Below are 25,684 nucleotides of genomic sequence, written 5' to 3'. Positions count from 1 at the left end.
CCTGGGGGCCTAATATAATCTGCAAACCCCAAAGATGTGCCGAGAAAAGCAGATGTCACAAAAAGTCAATAATAAGATTTCAGAAAGCACCAGCAAAACCAAACTTCCTGAAGGTGAGGAGCATACCCTGAAGTACTTAGCATCTAGCCCTTGAATACAAGAAGTGCTAAAGGATCTGAGGAGGGCAGAAGCTTCCCAGGGGAAAAACTAAGAAGCTCAAATGATAGCTAAATGGCTAAATGGGAACACATCTCAGAATGCAAAAGGTTCATTCTGAAGCATGTATCAATGAGAATGGACATAGAGAAAGAAGAGTAAGAGGTCGTAGGCAGAGCTGGCTATGGAAGTCCTCTGAACTAGATGTGATCTAGAGAAAAGGTGGGGAAAGAAAACTCTAGTAACATTGAAGCAGTTTTGAGACTTGGAGTCATGGCCCTCTTCTTCTCATAGCACCTTTCTATACGTCCCTGGGACAGGAAATAATTAAAAGCAGCTGGTGCAGCATAAGAAGCAGAAAATGACAATGAGAAAAATATAGGGAAAGTAGCAAAGATGAGAATCTACACATAAAATATTGCTACTAAACAGATAAAAATTCTGACCAAATATTTAAAAAGTTCAAATTACATATATGAAAAAAGATGGTAAAGCAGAAGTATACTCAGGGAAAATGAAGAGTACTCCGGGGAAAGGGATGAAAGACATTAAGAAGGATATGAATTGGGGTCGGGGATTTAGCTCAGTGGTTTTGCCGCCTGCTGTGCAAGCACAAGGACCCGAGTTCGATCCCTGGCACCAAAAAAAAAAAAAAAGAAGGATATGAATTCAGACATCATAGAAATAAAAACAATAAATTCAGATAAAATTAGAAAGACCCCAAAGGAAAATCAGACATTGTGGAAAACACTACAGATAGAAGTAAGAAAAACAAACAACTGAAGATAAAAAGATATATTTAAAAGAATTACAGTCAAATGAGAGTATAGCTTGATTCACATACTCAAAGTAGGAATTTCTGAAGAAGAAAGCCAAAACTTTATGAATTAGAACAAAATGTCAAAGATATCATTTATGCCAACTTTGCTGAAGTAAAAAGAAGTCTTGAATTTATACCACGAATGGGCAAATATGCACCTGGAAATATCCAGATGGTCAGTGCGGACCCATGTTCTTACCACATCACAGCATTTCAAAGACAAAACACAACTCTATGGGGCATGAAGGCAAAAAGTAAATCACATATAAGGACAAAAATTTAGCAGACGTCAGGTTTCTCTACTGTAACATATAACTTTTTAAAATGGTGAAACAATACCTATAAGATATTTCAAGGAAAGAAAGTATCAGCAAAGAAGTTTTTATTATACTTAAGTTGTAAGGGTACAAACAAGTATTTTTGAAAAGTTCAACACTCAGGACATGGTCCCATGAACCTTCTTGAGGAAACTAATAGAGGATAAACTGCGACAAAAGTGACCAAGGAATCTACTGCAAAAGGCTAGACTGTTTATCAAAAGAAAATATGGGAACGCAGCAGTATATAAATGCCATATAAACTAACAGAGTAAGAATGTCACAACTATTAAAAAAATAGGATGAGAGGGAAAGTAGAGGGATAGAGAGTGGATTGATTTTGCTGATTGCCTTATCTATAGAACCTAGGGATTAAATATCCCAAATTGATAACTCAATAAAAGAAAAATAAAGATATTTAACAATAAAATGGTACATCTAAAATAGACATTCCTACTGACTAATGTTAGATGGCACAGGAAAGGGTAGAACTGGAGGAAAAGAAGACATGGTTTAAGAAAAGAAGTACTAGATATGTCTAAAGGGCAGGGCATTGTACATATAATTTAAAAGGCAATTCATAGACTAAAAATACAAACCTTTCTAAGTCTTAAAAGAATATACATGAAAACGAGGGAAATAAATCACATGAGAGAACTTAAAATACTAAAGTAGCAAAGCATAAAATGACAGGTAGATTAAACAAATTGTGTAAAATAACATATTCAAAGAAAATATTTTTCAATTGGATCACATAGCATCCCCTTCTCGTTGAACCTAAAACATGATGTTTCAAAGTAGATAAAAGGAAAAGCATGGGCAGAAACATTTCAGACAAGTAGAAACAAATAAACAAAAAAAATGAGAGAAAAAGAATTTGTTTCACTAACAAGAGAATGCCAAAATTAAAATAAACTGTCTTTTTATAATTCAGAAAAGCACTATGTAAAATGAATATATGAATTTTATGACAATATGCACAAAACAATTGCATCAATATTCATAAAGCAAGGACCATAAAAGTTCAAGGAGATATATTAGTGGCAACAGACTTTCTTAACTTCAGTCTATGATAGATTAATTGCATAAAAACAAGGATATAGAAGATATAAATGACATAAATATACATTTTTTCAACTCTAACTAGGAATAATTAACTAGTATATATTCACTAACTGGTATGTATTAAGTTAATAATAATTAAGAAATAACTAACTGGTATGCATTAAATTCTTTCTCTGAAACACTTTCACCAGGGCTTATGAAACATTATTGAAAATTAAGTGGTTGTGAAGATCAGACATGAGACATCATTTTCTGATCACAATGCTGTTAAATTAATTTTAACCAAACCAGCAAACAAAAAGACCCCTTTAACTGCAAATATAAAACTCTTAAAAGTCAAAGGGTATATATAAATGAAATGTTTTGTAAAAAGCAACAGAAATGAAAATACTACATGTCAAGATCTATGGGATACCACTAAGTGGTACTCAGGAAAACTTTGAGCTTAAATGTCTTCATTATTAAGGAAGATAGGAAAAATCAAGACCTAAGTAATGAACTTCTAAAATTAGAAAAAGAAAATAAGAGAAAACATAATTAATAAAGACAAATGCCAAAATTAATTAATAATGTAGAAAACAGACAACAATAATAGAAAAAATAAACAAATCCAAGGGCTATACATTTGAAATGACCAGTAATGAAACTGTGTTAATTTTTAAGAAAATATTCAAAATTAGAAAAATGAGACAAAGAACCACAGAAATAGGTGAATAAAAAGAATTATAAAAGAATTACTCCATGAAGATCTTTGGATAATGCATTTGAAAGCCTAAAGGAAATTTATTTCATAGATAATATAAATATCTAAAGTTGCCTCAAGATGCACTGAAAATTAGAATAAATAAATTCACATAATAGGGGTTAGGAAAGCAGATGATGTGCTAGCAATAAAAGAGCATGCACAATAACTTTAGTTTGCAGATGAGTCTATTGTAATTTCTTAGAAAAAGGTAATCCCAAATTATTTAAACTGTCATTAAAATAATGAAATTTCACTATTACAGTCTGATAAATATAGAACAATAAGAGAAAAACAGAGACAAGATTAACTTATAAATTGGACATAAGGATTCTACATAAATCTGTAAAAAATCCAGCAAATTATCAGTCAAAAATCCAGAAAATTTTCTAAAGAATAACATAACAATAAAGTGCATTTTATCTGAGGAATGCGGTAGTTCACTACTTATTTTATAATAAGTGTTCAAAGACAGTTGATTCAAGAAAAAATTATTTGTGATTAAAACTCCAATAAAATATGATTGGAAGAAACATTGATATAAGAAATACTGAAAACATATCTACATTTCAAAGTTTTCAAATATTTTTCCCAATAAACGTATTTACTTTAATAAGATCAGTGATTTGAAGTAATTCCTGAAGGAATTTGTTTTTTGCAAGAAGAGGTTTTCTTGGGGCAAAGAGCAGCCCTGGGTATCATAAAAAAAAAGTGACTGTTCTTTTGTGTAAGAACGGCTCATTTGGCATCATAGAATAATAGTTTATGATTATATATACTTCAGGCATTTTAATTTTCAAGCAAGCAGTGTTTCTTCCCTTGCTCACTTCTCAGATTTAGATATGCACACTCTTGGAGTTAGGTACCATTGGGCAAGGGTGCTCAAGTCACAGACTAACGTGGTATATGAATTCTTATTCTGTTCATTCAACTGAATATATATATGCATGTGTGTATGAACATATATGAATATGTATATCTAATATGTATATGAGTAATAAATAAGAATCCTATTCAAGTGGGAAAAATGAGTGAGCTAAAATAATTTTTAATTGAATTTGGGGTTCAAAGATATTGGTATGTGGATTGTGTGCATATATATGCACATACTTTATTCAAATTATTGAGTGTAATATCTTCCTTTTCCTACCTGTTGTTGCCTGGAAATTATTGATAGAACATGCTTATTTTGGAAATTACTGTTTATACAAGGAAGATTTTTTTCTTATACTCAAACATGAATGCATAAGAGTAAGATTCTCTCTTTCTCTCTCTCTCTGTGTTTAATTTTCAGGCATAGATATTCTTCACCAACTAGGCCTTGGAGGCAAAGATGTAAGACACTCATCATCAGTGACTGCTGTACCATCATCATCTACACCATTACCTCAGGGGGTCTATTTAACAGAATCAGGTGTCATTTTAAACAATGATGCTTATATTGAGTCACCTCTCATGAAAATTTTACCAGTCAACTTAGCGCAGCCATTTACAATATTAATTGCATTACAGTCACAGAGAGTGAATAATGCATTTTTCTTCACTGTTAGAAATAAAAACAGACTGCAATTAGGGGTACAATTACTACCTAAAAAGTTAATGGTATACATTGGAGGAAAGCAGTCTGTTTTTTTCAACTACAGCGTTCATGATGAGCAATGGCACACCTTTGCCATTACTGTTGGAAACCAAGTTGTCTCAATGTTTATTGAGTGTGGAAAAAAATATTTTAGCAGAGAGACTGTTTCAGAAGTTCAAACATTTGATCCTAACAGCGTGTTTACCTTAGGAAGTATGCATAACAATTCTGTCCATTTTGAAGGAAAAGTATGTCAGTTGGACATTATCCCTTCTGCAGAAGCATCTGCAAACTACTGCAGATATGTCAAACGGCGGTGTCACCAAGCAGTTGAATACCAAACTGAAGCAAACCTTTCTCACACAACTATCACACCAACTGAGAGACTGGAACACTCTTCCCTGCCCAAACAATTTGGAGAAAAAGTACTCTCAGAGAATACATTTACTGAAGAAGGCAAAAACATCCCAAATATCATTAACAATGATTCTACAACAGAGCATAAAAGACAAGAACACCAAATATTAAGATCTCAGTTAACTCCTCTTCATTCAGGAAATGTCTCTGCTCTGGATCTCAAGAATTATGGGATTCAAAACAAGGAAGCCATTACTGCAGAACATAGTGAGACAAATGTAAACCTGTCAACCATCCATCATGGGCTCAGAGAGGCAAGAACGAGTATAGAGGAGAAATTTAGTTCTCTGCTAAACATATCCAACAACATCACACAACATGATACAGTACCTGGTCTATCACCATTTAAGAAGATGTCAACTGTTCTTCCATATGCAAAACAAGATAAAACTACTAATCTCAAGAGGGCTATCACAGCAAATCTGTACACTAATGAACTCATGGAAATGGAACAGATTTTAAATACAACCTTGTATAGAGAGACAGATGAGCCATTTGTGGATAATCACCTTGATTTAAGGAAGGAAGGTGAATTTTATCCTGATGCTACTTATCTCATCGAAAATAGCAATGAAACTGAGCTTTATGATTATTATTACTATGAGGATCTTAACGTAGTGCTTGAAATGGAGTATCTGAGAGGCCCCAAAGGGGACACTGGACCTCCCGTAAGTTGTTTTTAAAATGTTTTAATGCACTAGCTATACATCTCATCTTGGACTGTACAATGTAGAACCAATCAGACCTATCATAGAAATGTATTCTGACACAGCAATTGAATTTTAGTTGCTAGAATGCACCTATTGGATGCAGCTTTGGCTCAAACATAATACTTTTTTTAATGGACAGCCTGAAAGGGTTAATTCTGGGTAAAATAGTGGTCAATCTATATGATTTTCTTGTTCAACTGATATCCAACCAGGAAATTAACTGCTAAATATAGATCAGCTTTCTTTATGTAAAAAAACCAAAAAGAACCAAAAGCATAATCTTAATACATAGCCATGTTAAAAGAAGAACATATAAAAGTTATGGTAGATTAAGGAAAAATATACTATACCAATTTTTCATTCAGCAAAATAGCATCAAATGGATTAACATACTACAATAATTATGCAGAGATTATTTTATAGTCAATTACTGACTGAGAAAGATAACCCCTTGATATTATCATTTTAAATGAAATGTTTTCATTCTCATGAAAAGCAACATATACCATTATATCTTTAATGATATAATCAATTTACACTTAGGGATTAATAAAAGCTCAACCTATCTAATACAAATAGCCAGTCAACCTACTTTTGGGGAAAAGAAATCAGCCTATCAAATGGGAAAAAATCCTTAGTCATATTTAATAATATATAAACAAAACTGTGAGATGATACACTGAATTTTTCAACTCTGAATTTCTTTTGTTGTGCAAGTGTAGAGATTAATATTTTAAATTGTCTAACTGCTTTTAAAGCCATTTAAAATCCTTTTAAAGCCGTTTAAAGTCATAATGTTATAAACAGTTTTTGCCTTTCATATTTGTGTACCTTAAGTAATTTACCTATGTCTTTAGAAATTAATTTTCAAAACTGCCAACATACTGAAATATATCTTAAGGTATCTCTTTATTTAAGGAAAGTAAAATTTGAGTCATTGATTTAATTCTGGAAATCACAAAATGAGACAAGATAATGCCATTTTTTCTTAGATTGTATTTCCTTGTGGTTATTATTTGAAGCAATTTGATAGATATGAAGCAACTCAGAGTAAATGGTTAAGGATTAAAATTAAATCTGAAGAATATCTTATTACAGAGACATAAACTCTTTTCAACTATTACAATTAATTATCAACATATTAGTAATAAAAAAAGAATCACTGGGCAAGTCTCATTATACTAAGAGTTTTTTAAGCCATTTACTTTCTTCAAAAAAGTCAGTATGATGCAATGAACAATATTGTCTTCTATAAATCCCAAAATAGTCATTCAGCTTTGGTAGATGAAGCAATAAAAATCAACAGGTATTTACTTAAGTCTGCTATGTGCAAGGCAGGAATATAAAGTATACATAACACAATCATTGCTCAGAAGGAACTTACATTTCAGTAAGGGGAATAGAGGAAGCATACATTTATAATTCTATCTTTTGGCAAAGTAAGAAAATTGCTCCTGAGAAATACACACAAGCTTTATTGGGTAGAGATATTCACAGGTGAGAATAAAATAATGTATTTGAGGGCATATCTGTGAACAATCACTTAAAACTAAGCAGGAGCTGTTCAGGATAGGTTTTATGGACAAAATTAGTTATTATGGAGGCTTGAAGAATGGATAAGATTTTGATAGGTGACAGGAGTATATTTTTTACATAGTAGCTATCACCCAGTTCCTTGTGGAAGAACCTCCACCATGCCCTTCACATACATTACCTTGAAAGAGCTTTGTAAGGTTAGTGTTCTTATTCTCAATTTGTTCAAGTAAAGAAACTTAAGTTCAGGGGAGTTAATTTGCTTGCCTACACTAACATTGCTGGTAAATTTTCTGCCTCTGTTGCCCAAACTCTTTCATATTAGGCTGTCTAATGTTAAATAAAAGTCTAAGGAAGATATCACAGGTTGTGTAGCCTTACCTGTCAACCTGATAGTTCTAACTTGGCTTGTTCTTCAGTAAGAATTTTGTAGGTTCTATTAACAAAAAATCAGTCTGGTAGTTGTGTCCAGAATAGGTAGGAAGTTTCTGTTTCCGTCTTGGAGTTACATAACAGGGATTTTTTTTTTTTTTTTTTTTTTTTTAGTTTGGCAGAAGTGAAAACACAAAAGGAAGGTAGGATTAAAAACATGTTTTGAAGGAAGATTTGAAAGAAATAGGAAATTAATTGGACCTAGGGACCATGCAAAAATGAAGAAAATCAAAATGATTACTGTATTTTAAGGCTTCAGATTTAGATAATCGTGATACCATTATTAAAAACAGTAATTAAGAGAGCAAGTCAATTTTAGCAAGGAAAATGAGTTAAAACATTTAAGGCAGGGATCCCCAGTCTGTGAGCTCTGCCATCTGTCAGATCAGATTGAATATGAAATTTATTTTGGGTAGTATGAACATATTAACAATGTTTGTTCTTCCAATCCTTAAGCATGGGAGAGATTTCCATTTTTAGTGTCTTCTTCAATTTCTTTTATCAGTGTTTTATTATTTTCACTATAGAGGCAATTGACTTTCTTGGTTAAATTTATCCCAGGGTATTTTATTTTTTTATAGCTATTATAAAGGAAATTGTAAGTTCATTATTGATGTATAAAAATATTACTAACTTTAGTAGTTTGTATGTTGAGTTTGTATATTTCAACTTTACTTCTAATAAGCTTTAGGTGGAGTTTAGGTTTTTCTATGTATAGAACCATATCAGAATGACTTCTTCTTTTTTTATTTGTATGCCTATTACTTCTCACTTGCCTAATTTCTCTGCTAAAGTACCATGTTGAAAGTCCTTAATGATTCTTTGTATTTTCTGTGGTATAACTTTTAATGTCTCCTATACTTTCATTGTCCTTGAAGTTTATTAAACCTATTAGGTTCTGTACCAATTTTTTCTTTTTCTTTTTTTTCGTACCAGTTTTTTCTGGTACTCTTTTGACCCATAGATTACTTTTTATTATATGGAAGTTTTTCCCTTTTTCCTCAAATATTTTCTGTTCCATTGTCTATATTCTTCAGGCACTCAATTTGCATATGTGTGATGATGTCATTTGTGATACGGTATTTACTATCTTCTACATAGCCATATCACTGTGATTGCTCTTTTCCATTTTATCTTGTGTTAATACATATGTATTACATCCATTTCCCTTTATTGATTTTTCAGTTGTATTTAATCAATTTTTGTTGCTTTTGACACGACTTTCTTCTATAATAGTTTCTTATTTGCATTTTCATATCTCAAGCTTATCTAGGTAACATTTAGTAACTTGTTCTTTCTGTTTTTATGAAAGTGAACTTTATATCTCTTGTAACTTTTGTACTCTCTTTTTGAAGAGAAATGTCATATTCAAATTCTTTGAAAATATAGTGAACTATATAATTGAACTCTTTCTCTGTTGCATGAAGTAATTTCCCATCTGGTAAATTATTTTCATCTACTTTATGTTCTTATCCTCCCACTTCTCCATTCCTTTCAATATCCATGTATAGAGCCCATATTGGATAATTTTTGGTTGTTACATTTTTTCAAAATAAAGACAACAATATCTGGGTTGTTTTATAATAGTACAGGGAGAGGCCAAGACAAATAAGGTGGAGCAATATACAGAATCAAATTTAGACTGCTGTTTTAAACACTGTCTTAGAATATTTGTTTTGATACTATATTTGTTTTGTCTAGTACCAAATTTGTGGCATGTCTCCTCTCATTTTTATATGCAATTTCTTGTGAATCTTTCATATCATGGGTTCTCTGGGAAATGATATGGTGATTTATGTTCTTGTCTTTTATCCCCTTTCAACACCAGAAATCCCCTATGTTTAGTTTTGATTGTAGATCATAAAAATGATAGGTTCTTTCTCTTCAGTTCAATATTATTTTTGGCTCTTTGGAATTAGGTCTTTGCTGAATCATGAATTATTTCTCCTGTGGTTTGCCCATTCCCTTAAGCATCATCAAGCATCATCACTGTAATCAAAGGATTGCTAGAACTGATGTTAGGTATTGGTAGCCTGTCCAAGGTTTGGGTTCTGGGATTTTTTTGCTTTGTTTTTGGTCATCTCTCAATCAATATCTTTTTATAATCCAAAGTTTCTCAGTATTTGACAGATATCTTCATATGTGGTGGTCTGTGGCTGTGGTCTTTTCTTTGTTTCGAAATGCTTTTTCCTTCTTTCAGTGCTTTTTACTTTTAGGGTTTTGAAGGAGAAAGTATAGTTTGAAAAATATTCACACTCTTCCATCCTTTACAAGAAATCTCTAGTGATGTTTTAAAAACACAAATCAGATCACATTTATTTACTTAAATTCTTCAGAGGCAGAAAATTAAAGCATTTATAATAAATTAAAAGCATGTATATTATCTGCAGAGACATATATGATATGATCTCTCATGACTTCATCTTGTTCCATGTTTCCTTCTAGCTCTATTAGATTTTTAAGATCCTCAATAAGAATATGACTTCTGTTTCTTTCATGTTACTTATATCTTTTTTCATTTATTCTTATTCTTTGAAGTATGATTTTCTTTTCTGATTTCTATTTATCTTTTAGGTCCAACATTTTCTCAGGGAAATCTTCTCTGATGTTACAATATAAACTAGGTCCACAATATTAATCTCTCCTGGTTGCCTGTTTTTTCCCTTCATATCACTAAATAAAATTTATAGTAATATGTTTTCTGTTAGTATTTTTTTATCTAGCCTGTACACTCCAGGAGGGCTTGGAGCTTAGTATTGTTTATTAAGTGAGTGCATGAATGAGTGAATGATGAAAAAACAAATACAAGATGCAGAATTTTTTTTTTTTTGTACCGGGAATCAAACTCAGGACCTTGTGCTTGCGAGGCAGGCAGCGGCACCACTGAGCTAAATCCCCTCCCCAAGATGTAGGATTTTGAACGTTGACTGATTAGGGATTACTAAATCTTAAAAGTACTGGCCAATTGGCCTATTAGTGCTTTTTCCCTACTTCATAGACCTTCTTGATAATAATAAAATATAAATTTATTAAATGTTTGCTGTGCCCCATGCATACTTTCAAACAATTTAACTGAATTACAGTTTACCAGTTAACTAGTATATATCAAGCATAGTGACAGGTGTTTGATATACAATAGCCTTAATACTCATAATAACCATAATAGATAGGTTTTGTCATTAATATTTTAAACATAAGAAAACTAAGACTTGCAAAGGGTAATGGACTTGTTCAAGCTTATTCAACCAATATGATTTAAAAATAGTTTGGATTTCTACTGGGTGATTGCAAAGCCATTCCTTTTTAATCAAATTATACTTTCTCTTAATTACAAATAACCTGAACGTTAAAGTAAACTTTGTACTACTTTATTTACAGAAAATAACTTATTCTTTTCAAAATGTCATGTCACTAGAATTATATTGCTTTGCTGGTTTCTAGAAAATATTTATTAATAATATCCAACAAATAATATACTTATCAAAATTGTGGAGCCATGTAAAATTGATTTTTTATTTAGTAATTATTAAACAACTCAAACATTTCAATCATGACACAAGATGCCCTTTCTTTTTTCCTTAGTATTTAATATTAACTACTTCTTAGTTTGTTGTGCTGCTATCACAACATACTACAAACTAGGAGGCTTATAATCAACAGAAATTTATTTCTCACAGCTCTAGAAGCTGGGAAGAACAAGATCAAGGTGGTGGAAGATTTGGTGTTTGTTGGGGGCCTGCCTTTTGGTTCACAGATGGGATTTTTCACTGTGTCCTCTCATGGAAGCACAAATGAACCCCTTTGGGCCATTGCATATAAGGGCATATAAGTATGTTCAGAACTATAAAAGATTATACATCTCAAGATTATAATAAAATAAAGTAGGACATAGATATTAAATTTTAGAAAAGAAAATGACTATGATATCAACAAAAAAAATTTCAGGGAATAGTTAATATCAAGATGAATGAGAAATGAGAAATATGCTATATGATATTATTTTTAATGTAACTTTCCCCCTTGTATAATTTTCATTGAAATGACTTTCCTATCAATCCCTTTTCCCTCTTTCCCTTTGAAACTCAATGTAATTTTAGGTGTACCTGGCCTTCCTATGTATTAAATTATATTAAATTACATTTTTCTAAGCTAAAAATCGTCACATATTGGCAATTACATATGGTTCAACCTGGGGTCATTCTGTTATGAACCATATATATATATATATATATATATATATTCAAAATGAGGTACATTATATATATATTCAGAATGAGGTACATTATGTCACACTGCCTGTTAGTGGTGAAACCAGTACTTTAACTTTGATGTGTCTAATTGAAAGCTTCTACTACGTTTACTGCAATACTGAATGAATATTGCTTAACTGGGATATGTATATTCTTTTTTTGTTTTGTTTTGTTTTGTTTTGTTTTTTGGTTCCGGGGGTTGAACTCGGGTCCTTGCACTTGTGCAGCAGGCAGCGAAATCACTGAGCTAAATCCCCGGCCCAATATATATATTCTTTATAAACATTGAAAGTAATGCCATGTCAGCAGAGTACTCAGTAATAATTAAATGTGAAGAGATGAATGAATATGTGCTCAACCGTATCACAAATGAGCATTTATTCTTCCATAGTTGGCTGTTAAATTAAATAAAAAAGATAACACAAAGAACTATATGAGAAAGTTAAGAATTAGTTTTCTCTTTATCATTTGGTATAATTTAAAAATAACATTTAAAGAACTCAAAACAATTGATCAGTTTTTGCTTTCATACTTTCTTTTATAAATCACTTTATTAGTGACCTTCTGGTGTGCTGTGTTTAGTGTAAGGCAGATTTATTACTTCATGTATAAAAAGAATCTCATCATAATATGTTACCACATAGCACATAGATTCTTGATACAATTCTTTTAAAAGGACATAAAATGGTTAGGGCTTTTATTTTTCAAGGCAAATCCTTTTTTGAAATGCATTTTCAAAAGCCTGTAGTTGTTGCTCTCCAAAACATTAATCGAATTACTCCTTCTGTAATAAAAGTAAATTTAGGTTTAAAAATAAAAGTAATAATACCCACACAAGTATTAGTTATGGTCTCCGTAAAAACCAGATATACTGGCTGTAACCATAAGTTATAGACTTCCTGCTGCCATTTCTGGCCAGATTAAAGAAGAAACTTGCATTTTAATTCACCCCTGCCGATTTGAGTGAGGAGATTAATCTTACTTAAAATCATTATCAGCTGGGAATTAGGAATGCAAAAAAGTTATACTGGAGTAGGAATCTTATTAAGGCTTATAAGAAAAGATGTATCTACTATCATGCCTAATATTTTAACATTTGTTTTGCAAGGGTCCACCTGGTCCAGCAGGTATCCCAGGTCCATCAGGAAAGAGAGGTCCACGGGTAAGTAGAAAGGCTCTATTTCTTGCTAGATGTGAGAATTAGTAACTTTTCCATATTTTTTTTCTTGTACTGTACAATATGTACTTCCTCTGGCAACCTGCCTGAATCTTCAAATTTACCTTTACTTTTGCCAATTCAAGAGCTTAAGGACACATGCAGCCTTGTGTATTTGGGTATAAATAGCCAGCCAAAGAATTCTCTGTGAACATGTCCAAGAAAGACCATCCAATTCATAGATTAGTGACTGTCCTGGTGCTACTTGCAACATTATTCTTGGCTTTAAAGTGATCTGAGTAGTGTAAGGTGAAGTTCATTTGAGAAATGAAGAGGATTGGGCTGCCTAAAATAGTGCATTCCTGGATTACAGAATGGAAGATACTGGAGCTATTGACTAGGGAAAAAATTGCTTGAAGAAAAAACCTGCCTTAAGGATCACCAGTACTTTCTCACATTACACAGGTCCAATGAAAGATTTAGTGCTATGTTAGAATTAGTTTCTTTCAGGCCTAAAAGCAATGAATGTGGGTTTTTACTAAAGAAAGGCTTTTCTTCAGTGAACTAGAAAAAGACTTGTGTATTGTATAGATAAATGAAAATGTCTTTTATATAATCCACTTTCTTTTTATCCTGTATTGTTTATCATACAAACAATATAAAGTAAAATCATTTCAAAATATTAGTTTATCTGTATTAGTCTATATTAGTACAAGTTGTCTTATGTAGATGTAGCCTAAGATAAATTTCTCCTTAGCTGATGACCTTTCACACTCTTCCACATTCCTTCTAAACCTTGCCATTCTTCTCTAGCTCTGGAACAATTCCCTTCCTCCTATCTCTGCAAGGAGATTTTGGGCCCTATTTTTCTCCAGGAAAGAAGGTTCCAACTTTGCACTCTCTGCTACTAAGGCTGATCTTCCAACAGGATGACATTCAGGTTCTGAATTTCCAACTATTCTCTCAATTTGCTTCCTTAATTTTCTTTTTCTCCCCTTGTACTTATTCAGTCCTCCTTCCCTTAAAGAAAAAACAGTATAGTTCTTCTCCAAACCAGCTAGTTTAGTTGTGTTTCTAATATCATCCCCCTTAATCAATTGAATTTGAAAGTTACAATTTCATTTTTTCCTCTCCCTGTTATATCACATTTTGCAATAACCAAAAAATTACCCTCTTTTTAAAATCCCAAGCTTTCATGCCTTTTAATTTTTCCTAAATATACTGTCCTCACTGTTGCACAGCTGAGATTTGTGAAATAACAGTTGATACTCATTTTCTTACTTCTACATCAACAATTCATTTACTAATCCCCATGAATTTTTCCCATTTACTTTATTAAAATATACTTTTTGAAAGTTACCAATGACACGTTATGAAATCTAATCTTTTTCCTCAATTTTCGTCTTGCTATACATGTCTTCAATATGGTATTTACATTAATGATACCTCTGCCTTTCTGAAACACTTTGCTTTGCTATGTAATACAGAATCAAAGAGAAAAATAATTATCAACTCTATGTTATATGTTTAGATGAAGGTACGGCTAAAGAGTATGGAGATGGAATACAAAAGTCAAATAAGCACAGGGGATATGGAGGGGTTTTCTGGAGGTGATTATCAGTTTTTCTACTTACTGGTTATGATAGCTTAAGTTTCTTCATTTGTAACCACCTTGTAGGATTGTTATAAAGATTAGAAATGAGAATATAAAGCATTAATACAATTCCTGGCACAAGAATTAAGTACTCAGCAAATAGAGTTGATTTTTTAGTTCAAATTATATAATTGAGCCCAGCTGATTGGGCCCACAGGCCCCAGCCAAAGACCCACCTGGAAAAGAGGTGCGGAGGAAGACAAGCAACAGCCAGAGGTCTGCCCAATACCATTGCTAAGTGCCCACAGACCCTAGCCAGAAGACCACCCAGACACCAGCTACGTAGGAGGGCAGGCCCTAGCCAGAGGCATGCCTAGATACAATCCCAAATGTGCACAGGCCCCAGCCAGAACCCTGCCGGGACAGCAGGACAACACAGGGATCCAGAAGGTCACCACTCTGAACCCAGGAATTGGTGCAGTGGTGAGGAGCAGAGGAAAGGCCACTCCGTAGTTTGCTTAGAATTGAAGACCACTGGGTGAGGAAAAAGTTGCTTCAACAAAGGCACAGCAGGCAGCATCTGTTGAAATGAGATGACACATAAACAAGTCCCAAAACCAGACTTCCAGATTACCTAAGGCAACCCCAAAGGGCAATGAGATGGAACAATCTGAAACTCAACCACCTGGATTCCTTGAACTGGCAATGAAAGAGGATCTGGAAAAAATGAAATTATAAATAATATCTCAGATAACAACAGAGATTCTGTCCATAGTGCAAGACATGATTAATAAATCTAGAGCAGACATAGATAAAAAAATAGAGAAGCTGAGGAACATGATGAAATCCCAACATAGGAAACAAATGGAATCCATAAAACAGGTATAAACAGATTTCCAGGAGATTACAAACTCCACTGAAAGTTACACAGCAGAATGAGCCAGTGTGAGGACAGAATTTCAGATGTGGAAGACAGGGTTGCAATTAATGGCCAAGAAAAGAAAAATTTCTTAAAAATAGTAAGGAACCATGAGAAATCAATCCAGCGTCTGATAGATGATGTTCCAGAAACCCAACAGAAGAACAAAATTCTGCAAGCAGTTAGAGAAAAGAAACAAATCACATACAAAGGAAAGCCCATCAGAATCACAGCAGACTTCTCAACACAAATCCTCCAGGCAAGAAGAGCTTGGAGTGACATATTGCAAGCCCTGAAGGAAACCAACCAATAGTGTGAAGAGACAACCTACAATGTGGGAAAAAATTTTCACTAGCTATCCCTCAGACAAAGGTCTACTATTTAGAATATAAAAGAACTTGAAAAAATCAGACCTCCCAAATTTAAAGATCCCATCCAAAAATGGGCATCTCTAGACAAAAAACAGACATTTCTCAGACAAAGAGGTAGAAACAGCAAATAAACATATGAAAAAAATGTTCAACATCAGTGGTCATTGGAGAGATGTAAATGAAAACAATGCTGAGATTCCACCTCACCCCAGAAAGAATGGCTGCTATCATGAAATCAACCAATAACAAATGCTGGCAGGGCTGTGGGGAAAGAGGAACCCCTGCTCCACTGCTGGTGGGAGTGTAGACTGCTGCAACCACCATGGAAATCAGTATGGAGATACCTCAAAGAACTAGGACTGGAAGTCCCATTTGACCCAGCTATTCCTCTGCTGGGTATCTTCCCCAAAGAATTAAAAGAATCATACCTTGTTGATATATGTGCACCCATGTTCATAGTGGCACAGTTTGTAATAGCTAAAACTTGGAAGCAGCCCAATTGCCCATCAACTGGAGACTGGATAAAGAAAATACATTTAAAAAAAAATAAAATGGAGTACTACTCAGTCATAAAGAATGAGAAATTAGAGACATGTATAGCTAAATGGATGCACATTGAGGCCGTACTCTTAAGTGAAATAAATAGGAGACATATATGTAAATACCAAATAGTTTCTCTAGTGTGAGAAACTGAAAGTGTAAATAAGGATCAAAATGTATAATAGATAATGTGAAATAGGAGGAAAAGGTGTAAAGGGGAAGGGGAAATTGAAAGGGTAGGGAAAAGGAAAGAAGGGAATGAAATTAGCATGAGAAAATGAAAAAATGGAAACAAAAATCTTTGTAAATAGGGAGGGGTGGAGGGGTTAAAGGGAGGGCAAGGGAATGGGAAAAAAAAAGAATCAAGGTATATTATGCAAAGGTACAAATCTCCAATGATGAATGTCATTATATGTATACCTAAAATGTACCAATATTAATTTTTAAAAATTGTATAATTGATCAGTGAGGTACAAAATAACAAATGTTTATCGAGTGGCCAATATATGTGAAGTATTGCACTAGTAGTGTAAAAAGAGTCTCTCTACAAAAAGTTGGTAATCCCATAACTTAATAGCATATTCCATGAAGCAATTAAAATAACAATAAAATATTTAAATAATGGATTAGAAATGTCCCCAGGCAATACACAACTAACTGTTAAGTGAATTTTACATGCAGTAAATCCTATAAAAGTTAATAGGAGAGATAAATTACTTTGTGGTACTGTGGTCAGGATTTAAAAATGAGAGGTTATCAACTGAAACTTGAAGAATGATTTGGGAAGATAGAGAGTGGAAGGTATATTAAGTGTAGTTAAGACTTACTGATAGCATAAGTAAAACTCAAATATAGAAAGAGGTAGTACATGTTGAGAGAACAGTACTTTGTTAGGCTTTTTAATCTGCACTAGAGTAAGGGGCACTGAGCAGGATGCTATGGCTGGAGATAATGTGGGAAATAAGCACCACAGTGATAGGTTAGTGAATAAGGGAGGTGAACACCTTGAGGTGTGTTATGAAACAAAATGAAAGCATATTTCTCCTCTTTAATTAATATAATTATTCTTAGATATATCTCTGATATTAGAATAAATAATTTTTGGGGAAAAGATAGTATTCATTTTAATTAAATTGTATTATAAATGTTTATTTGGATAGCAAAATAAATACTTATTTGCATCTATATTTATATGTTCTAAGAATAATAAGACTTTTTTCATAATTTGCAGGGTATACAAGGACCACATGGAAATCCTGGATTACCTGGATTACCTGGTCCAAAGGTAATGAGTATCACATGATTTTCTTTACTTTTAAAAGAAGATCCTCCACTTTTAAGACCAGATGTGGGATATCAAATGTCTCTGTTCTCTCCAGATCATGATTCTGTAACTCAGTTGTCTTAGCCTGGCAGAGAGCTAGGTTTCTCCAAAAGCCTGTCAAACTTGAATTTCCATATTTAATGCTAAAGTCAGGTACAGCCCTGCTTTCATATTCTTTTCTTTCTTTGCTTAAGTTCTTTTCTTGGTACATTTTAGGTATGCAATACATTTACGTTTATCATTGGGTGCTTGTACCTGTATATGATATATCTTGGTTCTTGTTTTTTCCTCATTACCTGTGCGCCCTTCACCCCCTCCACCCTTCCCTATTTACATATTCTAAAGTGTGTATCGTCAAAATATGACAGCAATATATAGAGAATTCTGAAATATACAGATTATGATTTTGAGTACAATAAATAATAGTGTAACAGTACTATAAGCATAGGAAAAAAGTATAAAAGAATATATACCAGGCTGGTTACCTTAAGAGGGGTTATAGGAATAGAAAGATTACCAAATATTTCTCATATATATGAAATGAAGAAAATTCTGGCTTATTTTCCTTTTCTTAGTCATTGGCAAGAATGACTAAGCTAGGGCTGGGGATTTAGCTCAGTAGTGCGGCTGCTTGCCTCGCAAGCGCAAGGTCCCAACTTCGATCCCCAGTACCAAAACAAACAATGAAAAAGAATAACACAGCTAAAGTTGTTGGGCTTTACAAAAAGTGTATAAAATCACCTTGTCACTTGTACAGTAAATAATCTATTCATTTCAAAAAGAGGATTACCTGAACCAATGGAAAGAGCAAATTATGGCAACTGAGAGTTCAGGAAAGTTTAATGGAAATTGGAAGAGTAGAATGGTGATTACCGGAGGGTGAGGAAGAGTAGACAGAGGGAGAGATAAGAAGTTGATCAATGGATACTAAATTACAACTAGAAGCTCTGTCATGCTGTTTTACAGTAAGGTGACTACAGATAACAATTATGTATCATATATTTCAAAAAGGTAGAATAAAGGATATGAAATGTTTTCATCATAAAGAAATTATGAATGTTTGAAGAGATAGATGTTTCAATTTGATTTAGACATTGCACAATGTATACATGTATTAAAACATCACATGGTACCTCATAAATATATACAGTTTTTATGTTTTGATGTATTAGTGCATTTACTTCAGAATGGAAATTATCCTGGGAAGAAAAGCAAAACTTTAAATAATTCAGAGAAAACAATATTCCAGTTATGTCCGGAAGAGGGAGAGTGGTGGGTTCGACTGTTTCTCTGTTTTCTCCACCTTGAGAGAAGGCAGATTATTTTAGAACAGATTTAAATGAGACTGGAAATTGGATTGTGGGAGTTTATGAATGGTGAAAGCAAAATTATCAGTGTAAAGTAAAGAGGGAGGAATTATAAAATAATCATCTATAAAAATGGGAAAGTGAACTAATTATTAGATACACTAAATATAAAAAACAAAATGATCCATGTAGGAAGTCATGACTTGAAATTAATATTTGTGAACATGTTGTTGTCTCTGAGTCACATTGAGCTACTAGCGGAAAGAAGCAGGATACTTAGAGGGGTTAAATTTAAGAATAGCCAGGTAAGCTTATAAGACACAGAGAGGAAGAGCATTGGGGTCTTTTATGTATGCAAAGGAGTGATTATAACATATGACCCTTGTAGTTTGACTGGGTAAGGAGGAACGTGAAGCCATGAGGGAGATGAGACCGAGACAATGAGGTGAGACTCACAGATGAACAGTTCCAGTGGGTTACGTAACTGTTAAAGTTGGGGCCACTTGGCTAGCAAGTGTGACCTATAAAGATAAGAAGTTTTGGTTATAGAGTTTAACTGAGACTACAGAGCTTCTGTCAAAATCAAGAATTTCCAAATGATGCTACCTCAAGATCATGTCATTTAGTGTTTCCTTTGTAGTATTTCCCAATTTGGTTTATCCATCCCTGGAGTTTTAAGTTCCAAATTCTTTAACATTTAAGTTTTTCTCCTTCAACAATAATTCATTCTAGAATTGTGTTCCCTGCTTTCAAGTTCGCCACAATTATAAACTTGATTTTATTAATGTTGCTTTTAGTCTTATTATTTTTAATACTGAAATGTAAAAGATAAAGATTCCAAGATATGAAAAATATTTGTATTTTACAACAGACCAAAATAATTTTCACAATTAAAACTATGTTTTTGTTGGGGTTTTTTCTTTATGATAAAAGTAATGCATGTGCATTGTAAGATTTTAGAAAATACTTGAACTTTTAATGATACCTTAGAATTTGAAGGATTAAAAAAAGCAGTTTTCCTTTACTAGTTAGATTTCCAGTGCTAAAATAGAAATAATAACTCAATGTGTCCCAAAAATGGAAAAAATAATAATGACTGTACATAAGAAAATGTTTCAATAATAATATTACCTTATTTTTATGATATTAAAAAGTCAACTCTGCCTAGGGAATTTTTAGAAATCTTAGCATTTAAAAGCAAAGCTAAGAAAAAATACATCAGAAAGGTAAGTAACCTATGCCTACCTTCTTAGTTTAAAATAATTTTATTTAAAACTGTATAATATGAGTGATACACTCCATATTATGCATGGCTCACCAAGTGTTTCATAACTATTTTATCTAGGGCCGCAAAGGAGATCCAGGATTTTCCCCAGGTCCAGCTGTTTCTGGAAAAAAGGTATTTATTTGCCATGAAATACAATCATGGTTACATGTTTTGAGTACTTAAAAGTCATTTTCATCTTTTTAAAGTAAAGATTTTATTGTATCATACAGAGAACAGAAAACAATTGATTTTAATGAAGGAAGAACTATTTGAAGAATTAAGTAAATCACGTCCCATCAGTTTAACTTAGTGACTTAAATCCTATCGGTAATTTCATTGAGTGTTATTATGGGCTGCCATTTTACTACCTGCCAGTTAGGGATGAGTAGGGTTAAAAATTAGAGCAGGATATAGTATTAAGCTCAAAGATTTTGTTGTTAATATAAACAAACAATACAAATCCCAATGCCATTTTACATCTTTTTAGGATAGTTTCACATACTTTTTATTATTTAATGACCACAGAAACTCTTTGTGAAAGCAGTCATTATTATCATATTTTCTAGTTAAGTAAAATTAATACATTTTAAGATAGACAGTAAATGGCAGAGTGAACAGTATCTTTACATTTTTTGACTTCTAGTTCAGTATCCTTTTCATTTTATCATAGTACTTTGAAACATGAACACATATACTTTTATGTAAAAACTAATGTTTTAAAGTAAAAATAGCAACAAAATCTTTATTGGGAGAGAATACTGTTTTTCAACAAGGAAAAATACAAATGGAGTTTATAGAAAGATATTTGGGGAGTTTTGTTTAGATATGTACTTGATAAATGTGTTGTAATTATAAGGTATTTCTGTTTATGTGGTATATCATCACAAACTTAGAATCCCTGAACAATTATGATGATTCCTGGTTTGAAATCTGAGCTTTAATTGTCTTACAGAAACTTTTGTAAACATGAAAAAAAACACACACCATAATAATGGACTTTACTGATAAATTCTCAACAAGTAAATCTTTGAAACTTTTTAGGAATTTTATTTCTATAGTAGAACTGAGCTAAATCTAAGCAACTTGTAAAAGGAATGAATGTTTATTTCTAGAAACATAGTATTTTCATTGATCTCTTAGTTTTTACAAGAAAAAATATACTACAATCGAGAAAGAAGCACAATTTCCATCATTTAAAATCTAAATATAGTACATTTATTTTCCTACTTAAAGATTAGAAATTAGATTCCTACTCTGCTTTGGTAATGTTTCAAATAAAACTTCCAGATTAAACATAAATATTTATATTAAATGCTCAGCTTATCTTTTCTTGTGGTTTCTCTGTACAAAATATAGGTTACTTCAGTATGAGAACTGAGGCTTGGACATTATGTTAGTCTTTTTAAAAAATTTTTTTGAGTTACTCATATTCATTAGAGAGTTACAGCAAGATTTAGAATCTAATAGCATGTTGCCATTGAGCTATGAGTGAAATCTATGTTTTAAAACTGACGTATATATTTCTAAAATGGTAAGCTTTAAGCCAGGCCTAGTAGCAGATGCCTGTAATCCCAGCACTTGGGAGGGTGAGACAGGAGGATTGCTGCAATTTTGAGTCTAGCTTGGGCTACATAATGAGTTCAAGGCCAGCCTGAATTACATAGTGAGACCCTATCTCAAAAAAAAAATAACCAAGTAAATAAAATAGTAAACTTTAAAAGTAATCTCTTAGAAATAGTATTTGTATTAAACTGAGTTCAAATATACTGAGGAAAGAGATAAGGTATACAAATACAGTCTGAATACAAATATTAAATTGGAGGGAGCAGAGAGAGATTGGAAAAAAACTGTATTTTAATTATCCAGCCATTTTTACAATGAATACAAGGTCAGTGATGAAACAACAGAAGAAATACAAGGGCTAGTTTTCCGTGGGAAATACAGTAAGTAACATATATAATAAACCATTTAAGTTTTTAAGCCCCTTTGAGACTTCAAGTGCATACATACATAGTTTTTAGATAGTGTAATTTTTCCTTTCCCATAAGAGAAACAAGGCATTATCATCATCATCATCATCATCATCATCATCATCATGATCATCATTTGAAAAGCTAAAATGAATATTAGAACAAATGGAAAAAGCACCTCACTGTTAATGACCAGAAACATTCCTTCGGCTGGGAATGTAGCTCAGTGGAACAATGTCTGCCTGGCAAGTGCAAGGGTCTGAGTTTGATTCCCAGTACCAAAAAAAAAAAAAAAGAAACAAAAAAACAAAGAAAGAAAGAAAGCAGAAAAATTCCTTTCTCTTCCAATTTTTTAATGTGATGACAAGTAATACACTTAAAAACTAAACAAAATGTAAAGAGTTATTAAAGGATCTCTTTAATATTGTTACCTAAATATTCTTTAATTCATTCATTTATTCATTTTTGATGCTGGCTATGAACCCAAGGCCTCTTGCATTATAAGCATGGGGCTCCACCACTGGACCTATGCTTCCAACTCCTCTTTTTGTCTTTCAAATAAGACATGTTATTTTTCACTTGGAAGAATTCTGTTACAGTGTAAAGAGGGAGAAAAAGGTTACAAAAATATGTACCTTGAGTAAACTGATTCAAGATGATCCATGTTGCCATCTCTGCTTTCTCCTACACTCTTTTTGACTTTATTTTTCCTTGTCAGTTCATACAATCTATCTTCCTCTATCTCTCTTGGCATTTCTACCTGCCACAGGTTTCTTTCTTCCTCCAAATGAGGTAGCAAGTCTTCATCAAGGTAGGGGAAAGATGGCCCTAGTTGATGAAGTTTAGTCTATTGAAGCCAAACACAGGGACCTACCAATACATTTTAGCTATACTGTACTTATTCCCAGATGTACATTCTGATCTTGTAGACTGCAGAAGGGAAGGTACCAGTGCCTTCTGGAAGCTTTCTGTAAGTGGCCCTTCTTGGGTCCCTCAAATGAACCCAGCTGTGCTTTCCACAGCTCTTGAGTTCCACCTAAGGGTCCCACTAAGACTGGGTCTTTACTGAAAAGGGAAATTGCCTCATAAAATCTTGCAAAATTTTGAATGAACTCCTTGAGATGTTTTGACTGAGGAATTTGGGGAGTAAGGAAATTCCTAGAGAAAAGAGCCAAGAAAGAGAAGATTCATGGAGGAGGGAAAGTATAGTCCAGGTATTCAGCACTCCAAGAGGGAGGGGGGATGGGTCTCAGAAAGACCTGAAAAGGGCTGTGAAACAAAGTAGAACTTGAGCTAGACTTTGAAGATCAAAACTGACTGTACTTGATCAAAACTGAAGGTCTTGATGTTTAAGATTAAAGGGGGCTTTCATTTTCTATTCTCTTCCATGACAATAAATCTCTGTGTTTTGTTTATAGGGTGATCCAGGCCTTTGTGGATTAATGGGTCCCCCTGGTTTGCAAGGTGAAAAGGTATGATGTAGTTTTACTCTGACATATTGGATGTCAGTCAGATGGATCTGGGAGCTTTTCCACTAGTACAATCTGATTTTGAAGTTGAGCCAAAAATTGTTTTAAGTTCCTTTTCTTAGAAAAGAAAATTAGATTGCTGTCCTAATCCAGAAAAATGATGCCTACAAAAGATAGAAACTTAGAAAAATAAAAGACCCTTCAGTTAATGATAAGTACAAAATTCACATTCAGAAGAAAGTCAAAGAGGAAAATAAGCTACTGAAGTTTTTGCCCTTTTTAAGTATATTCTCTCATAACAGTGTTTTACCAGCTCACTCTCTTCCATTCTGCTTATCCCAAAGCCCCATCTTTGTTTTAGACCATTTGAGGAAATGCCCATGGGAGCTTGATTCTGGGTGATTTTACTTGAATTCTTCCCATTTCTCCAAGCCCACGCTGACTGTCATGCCTCCGCTTTCAGTCAATGACAGCTAAACTTTTTAAAAAATAGCAACTTTCTTGAACAGTTCATTAATCACAAAATTCTAGCACCAATTTAAGCAAGAAGGAAATTTAGCAATAATTTAATTCAATGCCATCATTTTACAAATATTGAGACTCACGATATGGCTAGTATGTGGAAAATCAGACTAGAACTCACTGTGCTTGGTATTATTAGTAGTAAAACAAAACAAAACAAATAAAACCACTCAAACATTGTTTTACTTAGGCTCTTTGATTACAAAGAATGGAGATTTAGGCCATCTCAAGGAAGAGAATGAGTTATTTCAGTCCTCTTCACAGCATTAAGGGAAACAAAGATCATGTGGAATCTAAAAATATGTACTACACTGTGGTTTGGTCTCACAGGGACAGGCACTGATTCAGAACAGCTCTGATTATCTTAGCAGCATTACTTTGTGGATAGTTTATGTATGTTTTTATTAGTATTTCTGTATTCTCTCTGCATCTGCTTTTTAAAGTTATCTTTCTTTTCCTTTGACAACTTCTTTTTTCAACATAATTGCTTCTTACTTGTAATTTTGACTTATATTTTGGTTTTTTCATAGCATCTCTACATCCCTCCTCTTCCTCTTAACCTTTCTTTATGAATTCTTCCAGCTACCTCTTCCCCACTGCTAAGTACTTGCATTTTTCTATTACTGTTTTTTAGTAGTTAAACTTCATTTTTTTTAAAAAAAGAGAATTTGATTTGCCTAGCTTACTTCCATTTTTTCATTTAATTTTTCATTCCAAATGACAGTCTAGGTTACTGGACAGTGTTTGTATTTTCCTTTCTTAGATCAAATGCCAACTTCTGTGGCTAAGATGAGATAGGAGAGATTTCCTGAAGAACAGATCACACCTGCATAGTGCTGCCACTCTATCAAGCATCCTGACGGAAGAAAAATTCCTGGAAAGGAAATTGTACAAGCAGAAGATACCATGATTAAAAGATATCTTTTGCTGTTAGAAAGTGCTTCAGGAAAAGTTCACTCTAGGTTGGGGAGGAAAAGAATGCTCATCAGAAAAACAGGTGGTGTCCAAAGAAAATAAAGAATGTTGCTAGACTGAAGGGTTCACAGAAATAAAAATAAGTAAATAAATAGACACATACTTTTTTTTTTAATGGGAAAGGAAAAGCAAACAGCAGTTTCTGTAACCTGTGTTCCTCGTTCCCTGGCTCCTTTTTCCCTGTCTTCCTGGCACTCTTCCAGAAAGCTTTTAGCTGTCAACCTCCTAGAGCCGCTGTCTCACCCCAGG

General features: G+C 33.1%; 1 protein-coding gene across 4 annotated transcripts in view; it reads left to right on the top strand.

Annotated features, from left to right (window-relative positions):
- Col24a1 (collagen type XXIV alpha 1 chain) overlaps nt 1-25,684 on the top strand; it is a 313,236-nt gene that overhangs the window by 14,774 nt on the left and 272,778 nt on the right. For all 4 annotated transcript variants that reach the window (XM_021255434.2, XM_004841343.4, XM_021255435.2 and 1 more), the window contains exons 4-8: nt 4,395-5,764; nt 13,130-13,183; nt 17,833-17,886; nt 20,578-20,631; nt 23,888-23,941. In XM_021255434.2, the coding sequence (XP_021111093.1) occupies nt 4,395-5,764; nt 13,130-13,183; nt 17,833-17,886; nt 20,578-20,631; nt 23,888-23,941 (1,586 nt within the window). The remainder of the gene's footprint in view (nt 1-4,394; nt 5,765-13,129; nt 13,184-17,832; nt 17,887-20,577; nt 20,632-23,887; nt 23,942-25,684) is intronic.

Source organism: Heterocephalus glaber, unplaced genomic scaffold (assembly GCF_053883595.1).
Source record: "Heterocephalus glaber isolate CG9 unplaced genomic scaffold, H.glaber_assembly_v1.0 deba00001442, whole genome shotgun sequence".
Classification (NCBI taxonomy): domain Eukaryota; kingdom Metazoa; phylum Chordata; class Mammalia; order Rodentia; family Bathyergidae; genus Heterocephalus; species Heterocephalus glaber.
This window is presented reverse-complemented; position numbering and strand designations above follow the sequence as displayed.